This window comes from Sander vitreus, chromosome 2, assembly GCF_031162955.1.
Source record: "Sander vitreus isolate 19-12246 chromosome 2, sanVit1, whole genome shotgun sequence".
Taxonomy (NCBI): Eukaryota; Metazoa; Chordata; class Actinopteri; order Perciformes; family Percidae; genus Sander; species Sander vitreus.
This window is the reverse complement of record NC_135856.1, coordinates 14,371,890-14,398,605: the sequence shown is the minus strand read 5'-3', so window position 1 is coordinate 14,398,605 and position 26,716 is coordinate 14,371,890. Positions and strand designations below refer to the sequence as shown.

At 39.4% G+C, this 26,716-nt stretch overlaps 3 protein-coding genes and 1 pseudogene across 5 annotated transcripts; 1 reads left to right on the top strand and 3 right to left on the bottom strand.

Moving 5' to 3' along the window:
- Positions 1-1,070: 1,070 nt before the first annotated feature.
- On the bottom strand, positions 1,071-11,987 carry vwa10.2 (von Willebrand factor A domain containing 10, tandem duplicate 2). The gene is made up of 18 exons (XM_078279216.1): positions 11,853-11,987; positions 10,985-11,277; positions 10,361-10,565; positions 10,003-10,088; positions 9,783-9,876; positions 9,291-9,419; positions 9,005-9,191; positions 8,499-8,668; positions 8,216-8,328; positions 7,940-8,056; positions 7,227-7,430; positions 7,008-7,143; positions 6,722-6,874; positions 6,444-6,536; positions 6,038-6,147; positions 5,103-5,267; positions 2,550-2,873; positions 1,071-2,107 (listed from the first exon to the last, which is right to left on the bottom strand). Exons 2-18 carry the CDS (start codon positions 11,180-11,182, stop codon positions 1,676-1,678), a joined length of 2,916 nt encoding a protein of 971 aa, XP_078135342.1. The 5' UTR covers positions 11,183-11,277; positions 11,853-11,987; the 3' UTR covers positions 1,071-1,675.
- Positions 11,988-12,053: 66 nt separating this feature from the next.
- On the bottom strand, positions 12,054-17,792 carry LOC144536215 (T-cell ecto-ADP-ribosyltransferase 2-like). 2 transcript variants are annotated; one of them, XM_078279249.1, is made up of 3 exons: positions 17,707-17,792; positions 15,871-16,015; positions 12,054-15,591 (listed from the first exon to the last, which is right to left on the bottom strand). In XM_078279249.1, exons 2-3 carry the CDS (start codon positions 16,006-16,008, stop codon positions 14,746-14,748), a joined length of 984 nt encoding a protein of 327 aa, XP_078135375.1. In that variant the 5' UTR covers positions 16,009-16,015; positions 17,707-17,792; the 3' UTR covers positions 12,054-14,745. The 2 variants fall into 2 exon arrangements, with proteins under 2 accessions (XP_078135375.1, XP_078135366.1); XM_078279240.1 differs by lacking the exon at positions 17,707-17,792 and adding an exon at positions 17,283-17,410.
- On the top strand, positions 17,499-20,711 carry LOC144536239 (ecto-ADP-ribosyltransferase 4-like; annotated as a pseudogene). Its single transcript, XR_013503733.1, has 3 exons — positions 17,499-17,811; positions 18,117-18,256; positions 18,391-20,711. The product of XR_013503733.1 is annotated as an ecto-ADP-ribosyltransferase 4-like (transcript).
- A 2,858-nt stretch (positions 20,712-23,569) lies between these two features.
- On the bottom strand, positions 23,570-26,693 carry ftr84 (finTRIM family, member 84). The gene is made up of 7 exons (XM_078279229.1): positions 25,958-26,693; positions 25,607-25,702; positions 25,185-25,418; positions 24,929-25,085; positions 24,785-24,841; positions 24,517-24,570; positions 23,570-24,210 (listed from the first exon to the last, which is right to left on the bottom strand). The coding sequence occupies exons 1-7, from the start codon at positions 26,519-26,521 to the stop codon at positions 23,672-23,674; spliced, it is 1,701 nt and encodes a 566-aa protein (XP_078135355.1). The 5' UTR covers positions 26,522-26,693; the 3' UTR covers positions 23,570-23,671.
- Positions 26,694-26,716: the final 23 nt, after the last annotated feature.

Sequence of the window (26,716 nt, the reverse complement as noted above, 5' to 3'; positions counted from 1 at the left end):
GCCCTGGTGAAACCTTAAATTTGCCCTCTTTACCACCAGCTGATGGTGATCTTCACTTAACATGCATCTGGTCCAACCATTTAAAGGAAAAATCCATCCTAAATACTACTGTAGCCTAAGTATATTTCAAACCCATTTTTGTTTTGAGGTATTTTTCTCATTTCTCAGTCCCTCCAGAAAAACGCGAAGTCCAAAAATTCCAAAGTCCGCTATTTATGCGGGGGGCGCATTTTTTCAAATACGCTGCACTTTCGCCGCATAAATTGCAGATATCCGCGCAAAATATGCAGGGCTTGCATGATTTCATAATCGCCGCATTTTCGTTGCAAAAAAGTCACATATATCTTAGCAGAAAGTTGAAAAATGTTGAGTTTACTTCACACCAGAGCAGCCATTTCCCTCTGTTGTCATGGGAACGTTATGAAGTGAGGTAATTACGCGACGTGAACATCATCGAAAAGCTGCAAACCCCGCGATGAAATCATGATGAAACCATGATGAAACCTCAGTTTTTGCAAGTTCCCGCAATTTCGTCGCATAAAATTGCATTAATATCCCGCATATTCCATTGCATTTTTTAAGAAAACGTGCCGCATAATAAAGGATTTTTGCCCGCAACAATCACAAAAAAACTCTTTTTCTGGAAGGACTGATTTCTATGGATTACAGGCTAAACTGAGGTGTAAAATCATATGTACAGTAAATGGTGGAAGAAGTACTTAGATCTTTTACTTGGGTAAAAGTAGTAATTTTAGACTATAAAAATAACAAATTCCAAGTAGAAGTCAAAGTTTTACCAAGTATCCAAAGTAAAACTAGTCATTAGGCGACAAGATGGGGCCTCTTAAAGTGTAATATTGTGTGTGTGTGTGTGTGTGTGTGTGTATACACATACTACAGTATATATATATATATATATATATATATATATATATATATATATATATATATATATATATATATACACACACACACAAACACACCCTGGACTTTACAGATCAATGGTCTATAACAGTGTTAACATATCTCAGGATGAAAAGTTATGTCCCAGTAATAATGCATTTCTGATGTCAGGCTTAGGTTGTCATGAATTCAGTGTTTATTGCTCACCACCATCAAAAAAAACATACTTCTCTTTAAACTTAATATTCCCTTAATACAACAAATTTGCCACCAAGATATACATTAGAACAGATGTAACTATCTATTGAAACCATAAAACTACATGTGGGAAAATATTATTTTTTGTAAGAGAGAGTCTGGAGGACTTTTCATTGAGTTTAGCCTGGTATCTAGCAGCCCTTGCAGTAATGGCCGCTTCAGGCACTTCTACATTAGCATCACCACTCAGCTATGATGGCAGCAATTGACTTGCAGCAAATCTACACACCACCAGGAATATAAATAAATCACTCAGTGACGCTTCATTTATTTCATGTATCCAAAACACAAACCAGCAAAATAGAATAAAATAAAATGAAATAGAATATTATTTTTACATCAATAAATGAGTATTAGTTAATTAAAGAGATGTAAGCAACAATGATTTCATATAAATGGAAAGAAAAAAATACTTTTTTTCAAGCAGTGGTATTTTAAACACATCAGAGCTGTTGGGACACTTGATTCATGTGCTAAAATTCCACTTTTACAGTGTAATTTCCATGTATCCCTTTTACTTCCAAAGGACAGAAACCACAACACTGATCCAGAGACATTGTGAGATGATCAAAGTGTGCCCTCCAGTGGATGTTGTGTTAACTGCAGCTGTAGTCGTAGGGGCAGCCGTAGTAGATTCTCTAGCCTGTCCGACACATGTCCCCACATTTCCTACTCTGTCCACAACAGCCAGCTCTACATTCTGTGAACAGCAGGAGCTGCTGTAGTGTGCCACTGTAATGTTCTCACCCCCTGCTCCAGCCACTGTGCTGGTATTGAGGGTTCCGTTCCCTTGGCGGATAGTGACGCTCTCAATGCCAGTTCCATTGATGCCATCGGTGAGATTAGCGATAAATTTCCACTGGGAGGAAGCACAGAGCGATGAAGAGGATGGACAGTTGGTGGATGAACTGACTACCCGGCACACTGGGCGGGTAATATCTGTCACCTGGAGACACAGAAAGGAAGAAATAAGACAGGAATTGGGCATCATACAAATCATTAAGAAAAGAAAAAGAAAACGTCATTTTAACATCAGTAATTCTAATGAGAATCGTACACATTAGTATACTTATTGTAACCAAAAAGCACCACTAACACCATCAAATCATCACCATCAAAGTAAATAAATGGCCAAAGACAGAAAGTCATAATGCCAGAATTGACATGGGAAATGGCTACCATGCATCCCATTTGTTTGCAGTCGGCATATATTAGTTATTTGACACTAATTCATCATAAGTGATTTAACAATGATATTTTTGTGTTGGAAAATGTTGCAGGTTAGCCACCAAACTCTCCTCTGGCTCTTAATTGTCACCAAACCACCACCTTATCCTGCTTTCTTTTATTCCACATCCACCTTCAGTACATGAGTTACATCCTCCTACCTTGGCAGCCACAGACAACCTGAGTACAGAGTAGTTGATGTCAGTGGCAGCTGCATTTTCTGCCTCAATGGTAAGGGTCACGTCTGTTCCTGATGCAGCACTGGCTGGTGCTGTTAAGGTCACGGTGCCGTTGGCTTTGCCTCCACTGCCCGCCGCTATGGTGACGCTGCTGGGTGAAGTCAAAGTATAGCTGCGATCATTGTTGGTTCGCACTGTGAATGTTCCGGTTGCAGAGTCGTTAACAACTCCGTTGGCGGTTGTGGCGACTGTGAAAGGAATGGAGATGGTGGAGCCTGGTTCTATGTTGGTGTTGTTGGCTTGGGCCTGAAAAAGTGAGGGGAAGGTAGTAGGGGAGTAAACAGAGATATACAGTCATACATATGTTTTTGTATTGCATGGAATTACGTATATGTTGATGGGTCTACGCAAGCATCATGGTAGCCTTGAGTGGGAAGAAGCACAGAGGAAAGAAAATTACACAAAATTACAAGTAACATGATGAAAATGATTTCCTGTGTTGGGCATTGGTATAGTGAGGATAGAGAAACAATGGCAGACCCAAACAAGCTTGAGTCATTATGTTTATGCAACCCTGTGTTTGGTCAGCTTTGCCTTTATATTTCCGATCAACAATAATCTTAAAGTGCTCATATGCTCATTTTCAGGTTCATAATTGTATTTAGAGGTTGTACCAGAATAGGTTTATGTGGTTTAATTTTCAGAAAACACCATATATTTGTTGTACTGCACATTGCTGTTTTCACCCTGTGTGTTGAGCTCTCTGTTTTAGCTACAGAGTGAGGCATCACACTTCTGTACCATCTTTGTTGGGAGTCGCACATGCGCAGTAAGTACTGCTAGCTAGTCAGTTGCAGAGCATGAGGGAGTGCCATGCTAGCAGCTAGGCAGTGGTGGAGGAAGTACTGCATCTCAGTACTTAAGTAAAAGTACAAATAACCAGAGACATATTTACTTTAGTAAAAGTAGAAGTACCACAATGGCAACCCTACTTAAGTAAAAGTAAAAAGTACCTGATTTTAAATGTACTTTAAGTATTAAAAGTAAAAGTATTTTGCATAACAATTTATTCTCTTAATGTCTATATTCTAATAATTAGCTGTGGCATTTTAATTAGTTAGTTTTAGGTTAATTTAATTGTGCTTACCATCTGTGGCCCAGTTTACATTCTGATTTACAATTCTGGTTATCTATCAGGGTGATCTGCATGAAGCTCGACTTTGCATTAACTGCTGCACACATTTATCTAGCGAGAACACACAGGCTTGGACAAGTACGTGGCTTCACAGCTGAGGAGGACTGGGAGTGTTTTTAAGATAAATATACGGGTTGTATATTAACCTTTTGTGAACAGATGCTTCACATATGACCAAGCAGAGTATCGGGAGCAGCAGCAGTAACGGGAGCAGCGGTAGTACCGGGAGCGGTACGCGCCTGGCCAATAAATGCTATTGAAGGGCAGGTCTTGGCGTGGCGGTGCAGGAGCCGCTGCTGAAGGCTTCCCTGCGGACTGCAAATGTGTGATGGTCAGGAAGACGTTTTGGCAGGGGGAAAAACTGATCAGAAAATATAACGAAAATGTAACGGAACGTTGTAGAAATGTAGTGGAGTAGAAAGTATAAATAAGTGCTGCAAAATGTAATGAAGTAAAAGTCAAAAGTATGCACTATTGATTCTACTTAAGTAAAGTACAGATACGTGAAAAATGTACTTAAGTACAGTAACGAAGTCTTTGTACTTCGTTACATTCCACCACTGCAGCTAGGTGAGCATTATAACGTGTGTTACAAAGTGACAAAGTGAGTAAAGGCTGGACTACAACAGAGCTGTTTGGAGCAGTTGGTGAACAGTGTTTTCCTTTTGGAGATGGTAGGTCCCTTTGGGGTGGACTTTGGGCTTTTACACTTTGTAAACCTATAACGTGCACAAAAAAGATATATAACACAATAAAGGAAAAGAGAAAATCCAAAAAGCATAATATGAGCACTTTAAAATATCCTATTATTAAATATCCATGCCAACCATTAGATTAATTGCCATGACATTTAGTCACCCTAAGGAGGACTTAATACCTAGTTAGTTTGTACTTGTCAACATGCTAAACTACAGAGCATAAACATTATACTTGCTAAACATCAGCATGTTAGCATTATTATTGCGAGGATGTTGGCATGCTGACGATAGATCTCAAAACACCACTGGCTGAAGACTCTTAGTCTTGCGGATCTGACAGCTACAGTCTGCTCTGCATGCATAAGTCATATTTTTCTGTTACCACACTATAGGTTTGCACCTTGTTTTACCTTCTGTCTGTACCTTGTATCTTGTTTTGTACCAGTTTTTGTATCTTGTTGTTTGGACCATATGTTCATTGATTCTTTTGTTTTGCACCATTTCGTTCCTCTATGTACTGCATCTATACAGTATGTGCTGCACTGTATATAGATTTTATGACAATAAAGTTCTCTTATCTCTTATCTTATTATTCCTTTATAAATGCCGAACCAAGTGAATAACTGCATCACTGAGACTCACAGTCACAGAGATGCTGGAGGTCTTGATCTGTGTGGAGGCTTGTCTCTGGAAGCTGCTCGGTGTTGACCTGGAGGTGGAGCTACTGTCCTCTCCTCTAAGGCGAAGCACAAAGTCACCTGCTGGGACTCCACTGAATGTCACCAGGAAGTTACCACTTCCCACCGACTGTGGAGGACAGAAAGAAAAGTAAGTGTATTAGACAGTCAGAATAACAACAGTTTGACTATTGTTGACTTCTAGCTGGGATTGTAAGTACTGTTTGCCACTGTTATGCAATCCCGTTGCAAACAATATTAATAAATATATAAATAATAACCTAGATGAGCATTTCTCTGTTGCAGCCTTGCCTTGTAATTTAGACGGATAAATTTTGCTCTGACTTTTTTTAGACTCGCTATGGAGCTTTCAAGGACATTCTAGTATTCAAGATGTGAGGCTCAGCTGCCAGTCAGCAAAGTGACAACTACTGTACAAGCAATGGCAATTGCTCAAAGTAGAAAATATAAGATCTTATTTTTGTGCTTTTATCAGTGGTGGAAGAAGTATTCAGATCCTTTACTTGTAAAAGTACTAATAATACATTATAACAAATACTCTGTTACGAGTAAAAGTCTGCAATGCAGAAAAATCTTCACACTTTAAAAACTGGAAACGATCAAAACTGTTCTGTTTAATTGTCTAATCATGTCAGCTGTAAGTGTAGGCCTACATATTGTTGGTTAGTTTAATTTATAATAAAACATCCTATTTTAAAAAACTACCTGTGTTTTGTGTGCAAAAAGTACCTCACATTTGTCCTTAAGTACAGTACTTGAGTAAATGTACTTAGTTACATTCCACCACTGGTTTTTATATAGACAATTGTAAGCAGAAAAGTATACACTTTAGCTACTGGGTATGGCCTTTAAGTTTATCAAGTGTAATATGTGACATGCCTGCAGTGATCCATTGACCTCTGTTGGCCCTGAGCTGTCACACATAGTGACCTCTGTGACCTTAACTGTGTCACTTCCTGTCACAGTAACCAAGAGGCTGGCATTACCACCTGAAAGACGTGACAAAAGAGAGAGAGAGAGAGAGAGAGAGAGAGAGAGAGAGAGAGTATCATTGTGACGGGTCCTTAGACATGAACAGTATGTACATAAGAAGATCGAGAGGCTCTGGAAAAGAGACAGAATAGTTTAGGGTTGATGGGTTGACTTTTTGGGCACTGTAAAAGAAGATTTTTAAGGCAGATTATTCTTTAAAAGATGTTTTTGAGGACAATGAGAACTAAAAGACTAAATATTACAGTACAAACTGTAATAATTAAGATGAAAATAATTTAAAATGTGGTCTAACCTGAAAGCGGACGTCCCTCCTTCAGACTAAAGTCCTCGTGGGCTCCCTCGTGAGCTTCCACAAGGTTATAAATAAAGTTCACTGAACTTTGACCTAATGTGCACACACACATGCATGCATGCACACATACACGTGCACACGTACACACACACACACACACACACACAAACAGACAGTCAGAGCTAATGGCAAACACAAATGTAAACAAATAAAATCTTTTGAAAAATTCTCGCATTTAACACTCACTGGCTACAGGATATCTCTATTATACTACTGACCTGTAACCTTAACGGAGTAGAGATTGTTAGAGTTAACACTGATTTTCCATGATCCTGTTTGGTTGTCAGTGTTAAGGGTTATACGATGTAGGTTTCCCACTGTGCTGAAGGATGCTAGAGGACCACTGGATTGGCTGGAACTCTGAGAGACACCTGGAGGAGAGAGAAACATGTTAAAACGACACTGTTGTCTACCAGCACAAACAGAGCTAAATATTTGTCTAATGGCTGTATATGGACAGAGTAAAAATCTAGACACTTAACAGGAAATTAGCAATATCAACACCTGTGGAGCTGGTGAGATTGAAGGTGAGAGATGAGGCTCCTGTGATGTAGGCAGTAATGTTCCTTAGTGATCCATCAACAGTAAAGGTAAAATGATCAGGCCTTCCAGGATTCCTCACGACCTGAAAAAGTGTCACCTGAAGGAAGAAGGAACTTAAAACTTTTATTCACATACAGTACCATCTTCAGTCAAGTATCATTTTCTTGTTTGATGTCTTACCACAGCACTGGCTGATGAATCCTCTATAACAGCTGTGGCCAGAGAAAGGCTTGACTTGGTGACCTCAATGGCCTGGCCTCCAGAGGCTTGGGCTAGGTCACGGTACAGCTGGGCATCTGATTGGCTCATTGTACGTGAACTTACGCCCTGAGGGCTTCTGCGGCGCCGCCGACTGGCCAGGACTTCTGTCAACATGAAAGTTACCTAAAGCATAAAGATAGAAAACATACTTGTAAAGGTTATATTAGACCTGGATACATGATATACCTGTCCACAATTGTTTACATACTATCTTCTATTCTATTCTATTCATACTTTATTGTTTTCTTTTTTTAATGTTTTCTCTCTGTTGTTAGAACACACATTACACACAGGCCTGAAATACACACACATGCTCAGTACCTATACATGCACAAATGGAGAGATGTCAGAGTGAGGGGGCTGCAGCTGTCGATGGACAGGTGCCCCGAGCAGTTGGGGGTTCGGTGCCTTGCTCAAGAACACATTGGCAGTGCCCAGGAGGTGAACTGGCACCTCTCCAGCAACCAGTCCACCACCGTACTCAACCGGGTCGACCCAACCCAACTCCCTACAGACTGAGCAACTGCCACCCCAAATACCAATAATAATAATAATAATAAAAAACCCTTATCATTTCTTTATGGGTTGTATTGGCATTTAAAGAGCAAGGATGATAAAAAGTGGACTCTTACCACAGACTTGGTGCTCTCTATAAGGGCAGTGATGGTGCTTTTCAGATGAGCATCTTTAGCTGGAGCGTCAGTGAACACAAAGATCTCAGACGATTGTGGAGCAGCAGTCAGGGCAAGCTGTCAGTTGTATATGGAAAAGGAAAGAATATTATTTATTAAAAATGGTCTAGAAAAAAATCACTACATGATGATAATGTTTTGTTGCTTTACAAAACGTTGTTGTCTAAATGAATGATTCTAAGAAAATAACAGTGGAAAAAACACATTTGTCAACACCTGCAGTCCAGACAAGCACAACTCTGGGATGTCTCCTCCTCCACTTGCCGTCAGCTTGTTGATGCTGTCTTTGAAGACGTCTGCATTGGTTGTTATCATCAGAGGTCCAAAACCTGGATATAGAATAGATAACTGTTAACACTTACCGTCACTCACTTAATCATTTTACTTTGACTACTGGGGATAAATATACACAGAGATTACAATGGTAGAACATTTTAATGTTCTTAACGTCAACAGTAGAACTATGCCTACTTTATTTACATTTTTCAAATGTCTGTACCTGGGTCATTGAAAGGTACCAATATGTAAGCGGAGGGCTCCTGCTGGGTTCCCCTCTTACTGTCAATGATGTTGAAGGAAACTCTTTTTGCCTCGGCTATGTCATCGCTCATGCTGCCTGTGGTGTCAATGACAAAACACAGCACAGGGGACTGGGAGAGGCCTATCAATCTGCGGGAACACAAGAAAGACCTTATCCAGCCGATCAAGGGTAATTCATCTGGTAGTTATCAATGATTACCATCTGACCTTGTGCACAGAAACTAAGTCTTTAAAAGACAGCCAAATTAGTATTGTCTTTTTGATTTGCAAGACAAAAGACATCCAGCCTTCCTGATTAAAGCTGAGGTTTATTTTGTCTAGGATACACATAACTACCATTTTAAAGCTATAGTGCGTAGTTTCTGCCACACCCATGAGGAATTCTAAGTAATGACAACAAAACTGTCAGGCGCGTCCACACAAGCCTTTCGTTCACAAAATGGCTCAGGTGTGGGTGGCCCATACCGCAGGAAGTTCTTGTCGCCGACAGCTACTCTGATGTCCTCCAGTAACTCCATAGTGGCATTCACAGCCAAATCAGCTGCTTTGTGGTGAAGTGAGCCATGACTGGACCCAACGTCATCCTTATTGATGCCTCCCACTGGCTCCTGTCTGCTTGTGCGGTCAAATGTTCCACCGTGGCTGCATTTACCTTGGAGGAGAGAGAATATGTTTCTTACGAACGTGACGTTCTTCGTCACCTACATCTGTTCACAAAATACTTTAAGTGTAGACGGTTCCTTAAAGTTACCTGCAGGTTTTGCTGAGGAGAAGATGTTGAAGTAGCCTGAAGTGAGAAACCCCTGCTGCAGCAAGTCAGGCAGAAGGTTGTTGTCACAGTTCCCTCCTGGACAGTTTCTACAGGTTGGAGTGCTTGGTCCTGCATCAAATGCAACAACGGAAATAAAACATGGCATGGTTAATTAATCTGAAAACGTGGGTTAACATATAAACCAGTTTTCCAAACACAGTATTTAACAGTTTGATGTTTTTTAGTTAAGAAAAGCATGCACTGTCTGGTTATGAACCTGTAGGCTTGTGTGAGTAAAATATTGAGCAAAAAATATTGAGCAATGTACCCATTTGTGTGTGTGCACGCACATGCCACGGCAGGGTCAGTATTTGTTAACTGACAGGTGACACATTCACTGACAATGTGCCTTGTGTGATTTATTACTCAAGTGTATACAGTCAGTGTGTTGCAGAGTTGCGGCTAAAACTACAAACTGTAGCAGTATCATACCTGCCAGATTCTCAAGAGGTTGGTCTGGTTTGATTAGAGTGCTGTAAGGTGTGGTTTTCCCCAGCTCCACCCAGTTACTGTGGCTGTAGAAGTCCTTAAATATACAGAATATGAAACACCATTGACCACACCACTATCACTTGTTTTCTTCATGCCGCTCACCTCCCAAGTAACACCACAGTTCCCCTCAACAATCTGTAACAATGATCATCAATCTCACCTGTAGGGTGTGACAGATTCGTCCAAGAGTCCACCTCCCTGCTACAAAGTTCTCCAGCTTTACACTGGCCTTCACGGCAGACACACCTCAGTAGCAGAATAGAGAACAGAGAGAGTTAGATACAAACTGAAGCTGCACTTTCTAAGATGTGAAATTATACTTATATAATTGTGCCTTTAGTTGGCTGAAAGAGATAATTTTAATGTTCTAAACATTTGCTTTAACTGACCACAAGTTGTTCACACATCTGTACCAATGGAACACTGCATTTGGTGCTCTGTATGCAATACATTTTTGGAAAACAAAATATATATATTTTAATTTGTTTGTTGTTTCATGGACGTAGTTTGATGTGTACCTGCTGTGATGACGTCCCGTCCTCTCTCGAAGGTCTCATCATCAAAATGATGCTCCTCACTCAGTGCAAAAACAACGTCCACTTTTGCGTTGCTGAAGTACATACTAGCGATGGATGCTTGGAACATGACAGTTGAGAGGAGAGAGGAGGTACCTGTAGAGGAACATGCCCTTTGCACCTTATCAGCTGACAGGCTGTCATCAATCTAGAGAGAAAGACATGACACATAACTGACTGGATGTGGATATTTTGGGCATTTTAAGCATGTTAAGCCTTTATTTCACAGGACAGATGAAGACAGGAAAGGGGAGTGAGGGGGAATGACATTCAGCAAAGGGCCGTGAGTCGGAATCGGACCCACGGCTGCTGCGGATGTTTTAAAATCTACGTTTAAAACACTATACCTATGTTCCAGCCTCATGCAGTTTTGCACTGAACACTGAGTTTTTGGAGGAGTTAACCATTTTTAAGATCTCCATCAATAAAAGAGGCTTGTATCTCCATTTAAAAAAGAATGTCACTTGTTTTATTTTCATAATTCATAACATATAACATATAATCTCGATATTTGAATCCACCAAAGTTGTCCCAGTTTCTCTGTTTCAGTGTGGCTTTATAACTCACAGTCAGGCTGAAGTACCATCCTTTAGAGGCAGCAATGTCTCTGCAGACCTCAGCTGTCTTTCTGAGGACCGCCCTTTGTGTGATGTCACGGTGATTGGAGGAATTCCCACGAAATGAGAAGAGTGGTTGGAAGCCTTGAATAAGGCCTGACAGGGGGAAGACCACCGCCAGGAACATGACTGTCTGTCGGGCAGCCATGATGGAGGGCAAGCAGGAGGACGATGAAGTTGAAGGAAGAAATTTGGATTGATACTGTCCCAACTCCTCTGTCTCTGCTAGCTTACAACTCTTTCCTACAACAGAAAACAATGTGGTCAAGCACAAAGAAGTTACTGGCAGTGAACCAGGTCTAATAAGGCAACAAGTGGGAAGTGAAAATACTTGAAGAAAAAAGAGAAAGACAAAACCAGCACAGAGAGCAGGAAGGAGTGAAATAAAACAGTTTTTTAGATTTTCACCACAAATACAGTAATAACATTAAACAAATACATAGCAGTAGTGCTACACAATATCACAAGATTACATTAAAATCTTTTGAAGAGAACGTAGACAGAACGTAGGCATAGACACGATGAATATTGTTCAGTCAAATATGAAAATCTCTTTTTGAAGAGTTGCAACATAATCCATGAGAATATAAGATCTACGGCATCTCATGTGCCATTTAATTATTTTCGAATCAATGTTTGACCTAATCTGAAAGATTTATTTTAAATACAGATCCCTGCAAATATATCCACAAAAACGACTATGACCATATTCATTTTCAAAGAGTTAAAACAATTACAATATGTATAAGATTTCTACTAATTAACCACACACAGTCAACAATGTACAGAAGATGCTCTTGCATTTTACATGCTCTTACTTGTGTGCACTTTGCTCTTTAGCAGTCCAGCCTTATTCAGATGTTGCCACTTCTTCAGTCTTCCTATGTCAGCATTCAGCGTAGACCTGTTTCCTGGAAACTGTTAAGACTGTGTGCAAGTGTGTGTTGTCCTCATTTCTCCCTTTTATAGTTACATCTATCTTGAGCTGATGAATAGAATACCATGGAAGAACTCCCACACACTCTGCTTTTTTTTTTTATTGAATGAGAACATGGGTGTGAGAGGGCTTTTCAAACCTATTAGATTGATGGATCACTCTTTCACATGGTTAAAACACATAGACAAACTATTCACATCTCTGGGTAATTTGTTTCCAGTTAAAAGAATAATTCAACATGTCTGTCTGTCAAGAGCTGGAGCCAGGTCATGTCAAGCCTAGTTTAGCTTAGCATTAAGACTGGAAGCAAGTGGAACAACTAGCCTGGCTTTATCAAAAGCAAGTCTACTAACGAAAAATCAGTCAGACACCTGCCTTCCAGAAACTAGAGACCAGGTGGGGGTATTACACCAAGGATTACTCAGTTGGTAACCTCTAAAATAGCATGCGGCAACTTCTCTGAACAAAGGGTTAATAGCAATAATCAATACTTAGACTAATTGACACCTACTATTATGAAGTTTAGTTAAACAAATTCAGATTCAAAACATTAAAAACTATAGCGAAATATTTTTCACAGGTGGGCTGTGCAGCCTCCTGAACCTCAACCTGTCCTAAACAAAAGTGGCTGTCTGGCGATTGCATTGCCTGGACATGCCTTCACAGCGGTCAGGATGAAAGAAAAAGGGTGCAGGGCTGGTCAAAGGGGGTTCAATTACAGTAGATAAGCAATGGTGAAAAAAAAAATGCATTACAGTTATGAAGAAGCTGTAGTCCTGATGCAATCAGAGCAGAAAAGAGACGATTAAACCATCCTGGTGGTAATTGGTGCATATACATGAGATGGCAAAATTAACTTGTGTGTTACTAATCTCAAATCAGAGATACTAGAAAAGTTATATCCATTTACTGTACGTGCACAGTGGCATCTCTGGTGGATTGCAGTTAAGAATCTTGTCTGCACTGTGTCACAAAATCCTGCTGAACAGTGTGTATAACCCTTATTTGATATACTCAGTCTTTGTGAGTCACTGTACACAACATAAAACAACACAGTAAAGAAAATAAATGTTCCTCTGTTTATGACCTGGGCGGAGAAGTAGCTTGCATACTTTCACCTCTTCACTCCCTCCATAAGCTTTTTGGTATTTTAAACGAGTCGTGTCCTACTACATCAACAAGTCATTGTGACATATCAGAGAAGAATGTGTGTGTATGATTGTGACAAAGAATAACTTAGACGTAACATTCCTCCATTATGAATACACAGTAAAATGTTCCAAGAGTTGGGTGAGCACTCATGGAAGCCCAGTATTCTTGTTACATGATGTTTTGTGGGTCAACGCATTCTTACAATTTCAAAACTTACAAATTCCTGTGAAATTACGTCACCGGTCACATGACAGTTAGTGCTTACATATCTGTTCATTCAAATGCATTCAAACAATTTGTGGCATTTTCACCGGGGATGCAGGGAACATTTACCAATCACTTTTTGAAATCAAGGCTTTTATCCACTTTTGTAAAAGCAAATTTGTTAAAAATGTTCTGAAAAATAGAACACAGAAAACACAGATGTGTGGAATATGTTTTGGATGTGTAGAAAGTTTTGAAAGTGAGCAGAAAACTTGCTGAAACACATCTGAGCTATTAAAGTCTAGGGGTTTATTAATTAATTAAAATGCATTCATTTATCATTGATTTGAACAGGCACATTTAAAGAGGTTACTTCCCCTAGACAAAAGACACAAAAGAGGACAAAAGAGTAAATCTTAATTTCCTACATGTCTGTTGACTCAGCAGGGATAGGGAAGTTGATACATGTTTGAAAGCGATGCAGAATGCCTGAGAGCCTTACTGCATTATATTTAATTATATTTTTATATTTGACTTGTCACCTGCTGCAGGAATTTAGTGTTTTCTTTACATAAAGACATTTCCACCATATATTTTAGCATAACAATATACCAGAATGCAGGGAATTTATGTTTAATGATAAAAAGATTATCAATGTTGTTTTCAAAACCTTTTCTATGAAGGTGAAATTCCATTCCATATGCATGTATGCAATTCTTAAGAGTTGATATTAATACAATGGTCGAATATGCTTATTTTACCCTAAGTGGCTTTGCCACTTGTCAGGCCACCATTGCAAATAAGAACATCTTCTTAACTACTTGCCTGAATAAATAAAGGTGAAATAAATGAATAAAAATGAATAACATTGTGATTTCAAGGTCTTAATGACAGGACAAAATGTTGTAAGCAATTTTCATACAAACACAAAAGTCTCACCACTGAATGGTGTTAAAAGGGAAATAAATCTTGTTGAAATTATTTAGTGCTATACTCAGATATGTTTTGACTTCGCTCATATTTTTTCCATTCCAGGGCGCATTATGTTCTATTATGATAACCGTAAAAATGATATATTTTTTAATTCATTGCATTCCTCAGACTGCACCCAATATTGCTGCTAGATGAGATACAACAGGCTTGAACCCTTCAGCAGTTGTGAATGGAGTAACAAGTAAGTCTGAATATGGAAGAACACCATTTGTAAATATTATATAATAATAATAATTAAAATTATGAAAGTTTCTTAAATGTAATCAATGCAAGAATGCAATATGTTAGGGGGGAACAACGCTATAACCACATCTTCCTTGTTTTCAATGCATGAAACGTTTTAAAACAGCTTACTTCAGGCCGCATTGGATTGCTGCCAATTGTGAAGCTCATAGGACCATCTTTATTTAAAATGAAGCTTGCTTTTAAAAGACAACTCTTGGCGGGTAGTAAGTGCTGTTACGCAAAGATGAGGCACTGTAAACAGCAGTTTTCTTATGGTTTTCTAACACCTTCACAATGATAAAGGGTAACAAAAGAGATACAATAATCATACAAGTGATGGCAAAAATGAGCCAAAATCCATCCACTGGTAATGCAGATATTGGATGCAACGTATTGCTTTCTCTGTCATAAACGCAGTTCAGGTTGCTCTTCAGCCTGTAGACAATTTTACACCTGTGTGTATTTGTCTCTGTGTCTGTGACTTTGAAAACCTCATAGGGAGGAATCAGCACCTGTCTGTTTAGTTTCAGGGCTGAATAAAGTGTTATGTCAGCACCGAAACATGTGTATACTTCAAAACATGAAGCGTTTCTTGTAAAGTTCCACCCGTCAGAACCTAATGTGAAGGTGTTGAACCGAATAAGTTTGTTAGAGATGTTGAGATGTAAAAGTGTCTCTGTTCTGTAATTTGTCTGAAGACATGTCACTTGACTGTGCTTCAGAATCTGAATGGCTTCACTAAGGAAAAAATAAAGGGAGCGGGGCTCAAATGTCTTTGTTAGTCGTTTTCTACTTCTTTCTGCAGTCTCAATGTCTTGCTTGACAGGTTGCAGCATAATATTTGTGTACAGGTATAAGGCCACCGAATGGTGTTTCTCCATGTACTTGTGTGCAGGCTCTCTAGCTTTTTTCTCCGCGTTGCTCCAAGGTTGACTAAAGTTTGTACTGGTGTCCCATTTCTGCATCATGCCTTTATCAGTCACAACTGTAGCTTTGGATCTGCATTCGTCATTCATGTCGTCATACGGCAGATCCTGCATTAAATGCTGACATGAGAAGAAACATGTTTTTCAGTATTTATCCAGTAGATGGAGATATATACTAAATAAAAAGTATTACTGTGAGCAGGAAGCTCTTTTGCACAGTCCTTAAAAAAACATTAACAATTAATGGCTTTTGGAATTACTAATGGTGCATACTTACAAAATGAAAAAAAGACAGTATTTGTGATCAGAGTCAACTCCTTTTATTTTATGGGTAAGTCCTCTAGATTGATTTTGTTTAATGTCGAATATACAGTGTTAAATAGTAAGTGTTATAAATACCTCTTCATTGACATCCTGCCAGCTTAGTGTCAGATATATGACAACAAACATCAGCAGTCCCACCAAAACAACAAGAGAAGTAACAGCACACGCAGATACAGTTTTTCTCTGACATGTTTGCCTGTCCCAGGTAGGCATAGTACATCTGGAAAAGAGGAAATCTGTCGTTTAACACAGAAGAACTGAGATCTTAGTTCCATGTGAAATGTTTTTCATATTGTCTTTCCTGGAATTAATGAGAGAAAACCCTACAATGCCTGGATTAGGGCAATAATATATCCATAACATGAGCTTGCACAGGTCGGACACTGTAGGTGTGTGATGGCAAGGAAGGATACCTGTAACCTGATGCATACATATTTAAAATGTAAACTATAATGTAAGTTTGTGTACCTTCATTGTCTATTAATTTACAATGGGCCTCACTTCATGTATGCATCACATTTCATCACTAGGATGCTCACAAATGGAACGTTTTTTTGCAGGTGTTTGACCATCATCAATCAATCAATCAATCAATCAATCAACATTTATTTATATAGCACTTTACATTAATTAAAGTGCTTCACATCAGAAACCCAGAGTAAAACACATATCATACAACATATCATACAATAAAAAGAATGAAACATAGAAAACAGTGAAATCAGAAAAGGTTACATAGAAACAGGAGAGGGAAATTGTCACACCACTACTAGGTAATAAAAACCATTCTAAACAAATAAGTTTTGAGTTTGGACCTAAAAAGAGCTACATCTGTAACAGTGCGAATATCAGGGGGTAACTTGTTTCAGAGTCTCGGGGCAGCAACCGCAAAAGCCTGATCACCCCACCGTTTATACCTTGACCTAGGGACTTCTAAAACCAGTTGCTTTGAAGACCTCAAGGACCGGTTGTGCTCATGCAGGGTTAAAATCTCAGACAAATACTCCAGGGCCAGGCCATTTAAGGCCTTGAAAACAAACAATAAAATCTAAAACGCACAGGGAGCCAATGAGGGGTGTAGAGATCATTATAGCACAGTGAGTCACTCTGTATCTACCTGACCAGCTGTGACTCATTAACTTCCAGAGATAAACAAAAACCTGCAGAGTGACTTAAACTTAGCACCATACTGTAGCATGTAATTTCCATCTAAATATATTGTATCATTTAATCTTTACAGTTTAACCTACTTAAAGGGATTGTGACTCCCTGTAAAATCCAGCATAGCATATCATGCTCTACTGTACATCCGGATAAATACATATACAGATGTGGCACTGCATATTTAAGTTATATGGTGCTTAGCTATTGACCCTTCACTCCAATATTCAACATTTTAAAAAGTTGATATGTATCAATTTGCATTGGTAAGAAAGCACATTACATTTTGTAAGTAGTAAAAGTCTTGAAATGTTTTTCTAACTTACCACATCCTGAGCAATACTATGGTGAAGTGTTGTCTTTTATGTGGACTGTCAACCCTTTTCAGAGTTATAGCTCTGTTTTAGTCTGCGCTTTTAGTGTTTTGCAACCAGACGACATACAGCACCTTTGTTGCTTTTAACCTGAGCAAGCTGACAAACAGGATTTCTTAGTGTTACAACATGTGGGACCTCCCTCTGGCAATGCAAGCAGTTTCAATAACACTTGACAAATACATACGTACACATAACATGAGAATATGTTGCAAACTAGGAAAAGAAAAAGTAGTCAAAATATAAATGTGTTAAGTGTTAAAATGTTGTTAAGTGGTTTCTCATCAAACACTAGTCTACTGTTTAAACATCACATGGAAGATGAGAACCATCACCAACAAAGGTGTAGAAGAATGTCTGTGCTGTGTGTTCCCACCTGTAAATCCTGTGAGCCGGAACTTCTTTGCTGGCAAACAAGAATGCATCCACACTCTTTCAAAGGAATATCCTACTGCTGTTAACAGCACTTGACGGGGGAAAGGTAAGCCAAAAACAATCAGATGTCATATATTGTTAGTGGAGAATATGTGGATGTTTATTAATGGCTAATGCTACAAGGAAATATTATGTGGGTCCTAATTGTTTATCTCTTACATGTCAGCCACTAGGCTTGTACTTTAAATTGCAGATTTAAGCATACAAACTGAGCCAATGTGCATGCAAATACAACAATAAAACAAAGTCAAATGCATATTCATGATGTTGAAACATAAAATATAAAACTATATATTTTCAGTGGTTTTAAGAGCCATTTTTAATTATAAGATGTATTTTCTTTTCATTTAGATATGAAGTTTGGCAAAGGACCAGTGTGTGAGCTGAAGTCACTGAGAAACTGTGCAACCCTTTGTGTGTTGTTGGCAGTGGCACTCCTTTTGTTTCATGACCCATTTCTACTATTCTGGTGGCCTCAGAAACCTACTGAGGTGGGATCAAGGTTTCTTTTACATGCAAAATCATGCAAAGTATACTTGTTTCAACACATTTGCAGGGAATATTCTAAAACCTTCTGTAATTGTTGATTTTGCTCACTGTAGCGGTTTCTTATCTGTCACTGCAGAAAACTAAGACTGGTGTTTTACCTCTGAATATGGCGACAGATTCCATTGATGACATGTATGATGGTTGCCGTTCTGAAACAGCCTCTGTGATCGATTTGTTTGGTGTGTTTGAGTGGAACTTTAACAGAAACTTCACGTTTTTGCCTGGGCTTCAACAGAAGGTGGTGCAAAAAAACACCCATGCACAAGTACCTGAAAGAAGAGCATGCTATAGTTATGTACATGTACACAAAGATGAAATATATCCAACAAGATTTCAACCAAGCAGTGAAAACAGGGAAACACAAGTACAACACAGACAGATTTAAGTTCCACTATTTCTACTTCTACCTGACTGATGCCATTCAAGTTCTGCGTCACAATCAGACATCATGCAGAACCACCTATCACAGGACACAGAAACAGTTTGACCACAATGTCATCAACACAAACATGCGTTTTGGTGCTTTCACCTGGGTAGCTTCAAGCAAGCAGTCATTTGATTTGAATGGCAATGTGTCTTGTTTTGAGATCTATTCATGCTTTGGTGCTGATATAACACATTACTCTGCCACAAACCAAATGGGACAGGTGCTGATTCCTCCCTATGAGGTCTTCAAAATCACTCATGTCCTGACAAATGACCCATGGTGCAGTGTGGTCTACAACCTACAGAGCACCAAAATACCAAGGAGAGATTTAAATTGTAAATTGAATCAAAGGCAAATGAAAACATATTTTGAAGCTGTTTTAACACACTGGCCCACAAGCAATGTGGGGATGATGTTAGCATGCATAATGCTGTTGATTTTAATTTCTTCAGTCCTTGTTAAACGCAGGCAGAAGCATTTTGTGGCTGCAGTGCTGGGTGCTCTGCTGGTGCTGATGGTTATTCTGGTGATATGAGGTAGCCATTGAGCAAAGAGGGGTGATGTGTTAATGGAACACTTTATCTTGTGGTGTTTGTCATAGAGATAATTCACAAGTTATGTTTTTGAAAGATATGAGGAAATAAGAAAAATGCTTTGTTAGCTTAGTTTTCAGAGGCCATAATGTGCACAATAAATGCCAAACAACTCACAAATTCTTATTCTGTTGATTATTGACATTAAAACGAGACAATTTGCCTGAAAATAACTCATATCTAGTGGTTACTTAGCTAATGGTACCATTAGGAGTATATCAAAATACCAACCAATCTTAGCTTGATTGTTTAAATTTGATGCTTGACAAATTTCAAAGTTGGCTGTTCAAACCCTAAAACTATGTTTTATTGGGACAATTTTCTATCAGGACTGGAGAGTGGAGAAAATGTATTTTTCTCTTTATTGAAAAGTATCTAAAAAAGGATTGTGGTTAAGTGTGGTTCTGAAATATAACCTACAAAGGAATAGTAAAAAGGTAATTTAATTGGATTCTTTAACACAGTTTCTTATATTGAGGAGTAATGTGCAGTGAATATCATATAGTCAAAGGAAAACTACTAAAGTAGGGAACACTCAGAAACTTCGTTCAAATCTAGATTACAACAGAGAACCTTATATAAAGTTTAATTTACAGTGAGGGAAGAGGTCCTTTTGAGCGCTGTTACCTTATCACTGGCAAAAAAAGAAAGCAGATATGAAAGTATTCCTGAAGAGCAGCATTTATGTCTTTTTGTGATCTTGGTATTAGAAGTTACTGAAGATGAATTTCATTTTGTGTTGATCCACATTGCTTCATGTACTGTACAGTGACTTGAATATTTTGTTGATTTGTTGGAGAACTGTGATTTGTTTGGGTTGACTGAAGGTTACATGTTGAGCATGGCACCAAAACCACAAACTGCTCAGGGCGTCTTCATTGGCAGCCCCCTCACTCTTCCATCTTTCCATTAATGCATGTATAGGTCCAGTTTGTGCGTGTGTGCGTGTGTGTGTGTGTGTGTGTGTGTGTGTCTGTGTGTGTATTTCGGGCCTGCATGTAATGTGTAATTTTCCATAAAGTATGTTGAATTGTCTTCTTCTTCTTCTTCTTCTTCTTCTTCTTCTTCTTCTTCTTCTTCTTCTTCTTCTTCTTCATAATATGGTAATAATGTATCTGTGTTATTCATGCTTTAACAAATACATAAAAAAACCCACTTTGTGCTATTTTTATTTTTTGTAAATGACCAACAGAGCAATTTTAATAAACCCATCATACAGTACATGGAGTCTCTCGACATGTATCTCAATAGTATAGTACCCTCTACTGTTTATCCCGTGTCTTGCACTGCCTCTGTACTTCACTGTACCTTTACCATGTGTACCACCACATACTGGACTACTGTACAAATCAATAAAAGAAACGCATTACACCTGTTCCTACAATGGTAATTTGAGAGTTACTTACATTGAATTGAAACACTCCAAGGTATTTGTGTCTTAGGCTATGGTCTTAGGTAAAACTGCATTCTCAGATGCAGAGACCCATAACTTTCATTACAATTACAGGGCAATGCCTTGACTGTGTAGTCCCCATGAAGGTAGCACCCCTGATTGGAATAGTCTGCAGTTGGTGTAAGAAAAGCAAGAGCTCATCTTAACAGATAACCCACAAGTCACCAAAGTAGTGCTACACCATGTGACAACTGAACTGTGGTATATGAAATTTTCTTCATTTCTTCCCTTGATATCCTCATCCAGATGTTTGATCTACATTCACAAGTAGTATTAAGGAGTCCACTTCAAGGCCCATTTCAGCATAGCCAAAGTTTTATATCAGTATTTTTACATTCAAGAAATTGACATGACTCAGCAAGGTTAAAGATGTTCTAAGCGATGTCACACGTTTTTTAGGCTACAACATTTTTTGTCACATACAGCAAACATCTCCTCACTGTCCGCTAGCTGCCTGTCCCCTGAACACACTGTAAAAAAATACAGTCTCTGTAGACAGCCCAGGCTCCACAAACAGCAACAAAAACAGGACAGGATGAGGAGGAGGGAGGGGCGAGCTAGCCTCCGTTTTGTTTAACAATACTTAATAAGAATAACAAGAACAAGAAGTGACGTCACCCAACATCGGTTAGAGCACCTTTAAGGAAGCTTCAGATTCAAATAAGATAACTGCCACCAACGTGCCTCCTGCTCTGGTCGCTATCAGCCACACAATGTAGCTGTTGATTGGCAAACTCAGGACGAAATTGGTTGCGGTTGAGGCGATTGTTAAAATAGAGTGTCAGAGAACAAAGATGCATCAGATGAGTTCATTTTTCTTAAAATGTTGTCTAAAAATGTTCAGTTTAGCCTTTCAGGGTCAAGTTGTCATGGTTGTGTATGTTTCAGTTTCCTGTTTTATTTTGTAGTCTGTTTTTCTCCCTTGTCATGTCTTGTTTTACTTCCTGCCTTGTGTTTCCCCACCTTTGTGATTGTCTGCCCCACCCTGATGTGTTTCACCTGTTCCTGAGCCCTCGTGTCAACTGTTCCTTGTTTCACCTCATTACCTTGTGTATTTAGTCTCTGTGTTGTCTTTGTCTTGCGTCAGATCATTGTATAGTATTTTGAGTGTGTGTAGTCTACCCCCTTTTGTCTCTGTGTTCCTGGTTTCTTGTGATTCCTGTCTATTGGCTTCCTTGACGTTTTGGACTAATTTGCCTGCTGTCCTCAGGACTCTTTTCGTTGTATGGATTTTTGTTTATTAAATCCTCAAGCTCACCACTACCTGCTGTCTCTGCATTTGTGTCCGCCATTTTCTCTAAACATTGTTACACAAGTCTTCATTAAAAATCCGACTGAGAGTGAAATAGAAAAGTGTCATAGTTTTATCAAAAAGTTTTGTAAAAAAAAACTGAGAATACAACTAAGCTAAATACAATTATAATCTTAATGTAGTATAATTGTATAAATAATATTGATAATGTAGTATATTCAATAAATTCACAGAAATCAATACAAACTACAGTTCTATCTGTAGTTTTTTGTCACTTAAAGTGCTATAGGTAGGATTATGAAGATCCAGGACTTAGCCAAAGAGTTTGAACATCGACAGCTTCTCAGTCCCTCCCCCCCTTTCTGCTAAAGCCAAAACGGTCTCCTAAGCCCCTCCCCCCACAAGGGAGAATAAATGCGTGTGCATGAGCAGTGATTGACACGCAGTTAGACACCCCCCCCTGGCCATGATTGGAGCATCTGAACACGGAGCGGTGGATTTTTGCAAATCGCACTACAGGCTGTAAGTGGTGCCAGAGGAGTTGGATTTTTTTTTTTTTAAATTACTTGCTTCATGTACTTCTACTGGCACATAGGGGCAGTTTCAGCAAATATGACAGAAAGTTAGTTTCATAAGTCTTACCTACTGCATCTTTAAATTTACAGGCTATAAAGTATGTTTGTCTTTCTGTTTACAATAAGTATACATGAGATACTTCCAAGTTCCTCAAGTTCCTTTTTTTTCTTCTTTCCTCTTTTTCTCCTGTTCCCTTTTTTTCACAAAAAAAGTTTCTTCATGTACCACCCATAAACCTGAGTTGATCATCAGCAGCTTTCACGTTTTAGTCATAGCATCTTACTAGTAGGATAAATCATTGTTTCTCATATTATAGTATTGAATTACATGGACATTTACAATGAGTTACCAGGCGCAGTTGTACAACCTCAGCCTTCTTTCCTTAGGAATGGCATCCATGTTGTATTATTTCACACCTCAAGATTTATGACATTAAGTGAGAAGGGTCCGACTCACTTGTTACCCTTCACCGGTCACCCATCACCCTAACCTTAGCCAAAGGGGGCGCGGCATGAGGTGATAAGTGAGGTAGGCATGGCCTGAGATGCTACTGAGGTGCTACAGGCTAGGTCATAATGCAATGATCTTATTGCATTAAGTGCCTATGCATAAATCTTGGAGTTGCCCGTATCCTGTAGATCTATGTAGATCAATTATCACCAGCTGCTGCTGGAAGAGAGCACCACAGAATGGATGGAAAATGCAAGACACACACATCTATGCTATTGATAAGTTCTTATTCTTGAATACACCCATTGAATATAGGCCTTCTTTACATTGTTACTTGCAGTGTCTGTATTACTGTAAATCAACATATATTTCACCAAACAGGAACGTGCATGAAATACACACATTGGTATCCTAAATAATGGCCTTGAACTAACATTTAGTGAGACATTATCAATATATATTACAGGAACATGCAGAGTGTGGTCACAACAACATAAACATATGTGCAAGAGAGGGCTTTAAAATTCATTTTTGCAGACAATAACTTTACATTATTCAGTCAGTATTTAACAGTACCTGTGAGTTCTTTAACCTTTACAATAAATCTTAAGGCGTGGGATTCTGCTTCAGCTGGCAGAGGGTAACAGAGGAGCCCACACCAAAACCAGCATACAAAGGCTCACTAAACTGAGCTTTGAATCTGTGGATAAGCTCCATAGTCTCTGATATTGAGTAATATGCCACAGTGTTGCCTGCATAATCCAGGTATACACCAATTTGTTTGGCCCTGTGAGCTTCAGGAAGGTCCCGTTCTACTTTATTGTGCCAGGCAGAGTAGCCTGAGTCTGAGCAGAGGAGACTCCAAGACTTGTCATTGTAGCCCAGCAGGCTGTGCGAATTCTTCCCTTTGCGACTGATGCTCTTGTAGGCCACCCCGATGGAAAACTCCCCGCTCCACTCTGCCTCCCAGTAAAATCTGAAACCATTCAGAGGCTCCTTGCACAGCACCTGGGAGAAGCCATCAAAGCGTTCTGGATGATTTGGGTAAAACTGGACTGTTTTCTTACGCGTGACCCTCTGGTTCCCGCCCGACAGGACCAGCTCTTTGTAGACTGTGTTTGGATCGAAGGACAGCTTACAGGAGTCTGAGCAAAGACAGCCACAATGCACATTCCCAATTTAGATGTGGAGCACCTCATTGATCAAGAAATAAACTTGTCATTTAGTTTAGTTTAGTTTAGTTATTCATTCACTTTCCCTCACTCTATCTATTTTTTACCCAGGAAAACTAAATACCTGAGAATACTGGGCTGGGTCTTAGTAGGTTAAATATAATAAATATAAAAGCACATTGCTGTTGTCAAGGTAAGACAAATATGTCAAAGTAGTCACTTTGTTTCTGACGACAGTAATACAAATTGAATAACCTGAACTACAAACACTTTACTCACATCTTAAGAAGTCTGTCCTGGATTTTGGCTCCTGAAAATCAACTCTGGAAGGAACTGTATGGATATGAAAAGATGGACATATTATTTTGTGATACTGTACATTTGATCCTATCATTTATTTTTGAAAAGATCTGAGGTGAATTACATAATTTCATAAATCAAATGAAAGAGCTTTGAAACACTTTCTATCTACAGCTTCCTTTTTCTTTGTCCAAAAATAAATAATATATATAATCTACTGTACATATTTCAGTAAACAGACACTTACCTTTGAGTCGTTCGTCTCCATTTCTTGGCAAAAGTATGTACACGGGGGTTTCACTAACTGTGAACATGATACAGCAATACGTTAGCCTGTAGCCTGGACCACTTACTTAAGATATTTTGTCAAAATCATCTACTATACACCAACCTCTCTTGGAGATTTTGATCAATTCCTTCTTACAGATGTTGTCCAGATGTTCCTTCATCTCTGTGGCCGTCTTGCTTATCTCTCCAAAGGAGAACTGAGGGTTGATTAGCACTTTAGGTACCATGGCTTCAGGAGGAATGCACAGGGTCGGAAAATTCTATTCAACCAGAAATAAGCACAATAATACAATATTACATGACACGTATTATGCCATGAATGCTAACATTTTTTGCAGCCCTGTATGATCTTTCAGCACCTGCAGAAAGTGAATGTTGTCCTCTGTTTCGAGGATCTGCCGTAGCTCTGCATCTCTGCGCTGTAGCTCCAGGATCTCCTGCTGCAGGCGGTCCACGTAACCCTCAGCCTGCGACATCGCTGCCTGCATGTTGGCCATTATCATCTGATGGATTTCAGCCTTCCAGCGCTCCACCGCCTGCAGCATTTCATGGAATGTCTTATCGCTTTCTACCTGTGCTCGCTGAGCCCCACTCTAAAAGGGAAGAGGTTTTAGAATAGGGTGGGTTGTGGTATGTGTAAGTCAGATAATGCCATTTTTTATTCTATACATAGTAGATTATTTTGCATATCTCAGGTCATATTGTATCTCCTACCAAATACAGAATGTCACATTGCATCCTAAAATGTATAGACACCATTTTTTGATTAGTCTGATCTTACTTTGAGAACATCCACATTATGTTTAAGTTCCTGCAGCTCCTTCATTCTCTCCTGAATGATGTGCTGGACTTCAGTCTGGGTGACCACTATGACTTTCTATTGGAGAAACATGACAATACAAAGACAGGCTTTTGTCAACCACAGAGAACAAGACATACATTTTATCAGCGGCATATCTGATCATTTTGGATGTTGCTTCGGTGGGAGAGAGTTGTTCTCTCCTCCAAAATTCCATAGTCATGAAATAGAATAGAATAGAATAGATCTTTATTGTCATTGTTTTCAACAACGAAACACAGTTTAGCAGCTCTCAATATGACACATATTGAATCACAACCAATTCAGACTCACTTGTTTTTCAATGCGCTCTTCTTCTGCTGAAGTTATGTTGTGGCCGCGATGCTCTCTGACAGTGCACAGCACACAGACGCACATCTGGTCAGAGCGACAGAACAGCTCCAGGCCTTTCTCATGCTGGTGGCAGATCTTCCTGTCCAGGTGGCCCGTCTCATCCACCAGCTTGTGTCTCTTAAAGGTGGACGACTCATAATGTGGCTTAATGTGCGTTTCGCAGTAGTAGGCCAGGCACATGAGGCATGACTTAACGGCCTTGTTGCGATGGCCGATGCAGAAATCGCAAAAGGATTCGCGGTGCATGTAGGGGAAAGGAGTGAGCTGGCGCCTTTGCTCGTGGTTCACGTCGGGCAGATTGCGTCTCAGCTTGGGCCGTGGTGTGAAGGTTGCGCGGCACTGTGGGCAGCTGTACACACCCATGTGGTCAAACTGGTTCCAGTAGATGTTGATGCACTCCAGGCAGTAGGTGTCACCACAGGGGATGGTGACCGGGTCTCTCAATGCGTCCACACACAGTGAACAGTGATCATCTGGTGGTAAAGGAAAATCTGAATCAGCCATGATGATGTTGGATGAGACAAATATGGGACAATAAGTCAATTTGTGTCCTGGGTAAAACTCCAAACTGTTAATATAAGTATGCCAAAGTCTGCCAAGTGCTGGTAAGTCAAGGTCTGTCCAACCGCAGGCTTCTGTGATCCTACAACTCCTTTTCAAACCAGAGACAACGCTGTTCTCTGGTGATATTTAAAGGGA

Excerpts from the sequence above, each read along its gene's own strand:
- vwa10.2 (XM_078279216.1), bottom strand. The coding sequence starts at position 11,182 with ATGGCTGCCCGACAGACAGTCATGTTCCTGGCGGTGGTCTTCCCCCTG. Across the intron at positions 9,877-10,002 it reads GAATCTGTCACACCCTACAG|GACTTCTACAGCCACAGTAA; the intron begins GTGAGATTGATG and ends TGTATATTTAAG. Across the intron at positions 9,420-9,782 it reads ACCTCTTGAGAATCTGGCAG|GACCAAGCACTCCAACCTGT; the intron begins GTATGATACTGC and ends CATTTGATGCAG.
- LOC144536215 (XM_078279249.1), bottom strand. The coding sequence starts at position 16,008 with ATGCCTACCTGGGACAGGCAAACATGTCAGAGAAAAACTGTATCTGCG. Across the intron at positions 15,592-15,870 it reads GGCAGGATGTCAATGAAGAG|CATTTAATGCAGGATCTGCC; the intron begins GTATTTATAACA and ends TTCTCATGTCAG.
- ftr84 (XM_078279229.1), bottom strand. The coding sequence starts at position 26,521 with ATGGCTGATTCAGATTTTCCTTTACCACCAGATGATCACTGTTCACTG. Across the intron at positions 25,086-25,184 it reads ACAACATTCACTTTCTGCAG|AATTTTCCGACCCTGTGCAT; the intron begins GTGCTGAAAGAT and ends CTGGTTGAATAG. Across the intron at positions 24,842-24,928 it reads GATCAAAATCTCCAAGAGAG|TTAGTGAAACCCCCGTGTAC; the intron begins GTTGGTGTATAG and ends TCATGTTCACAG.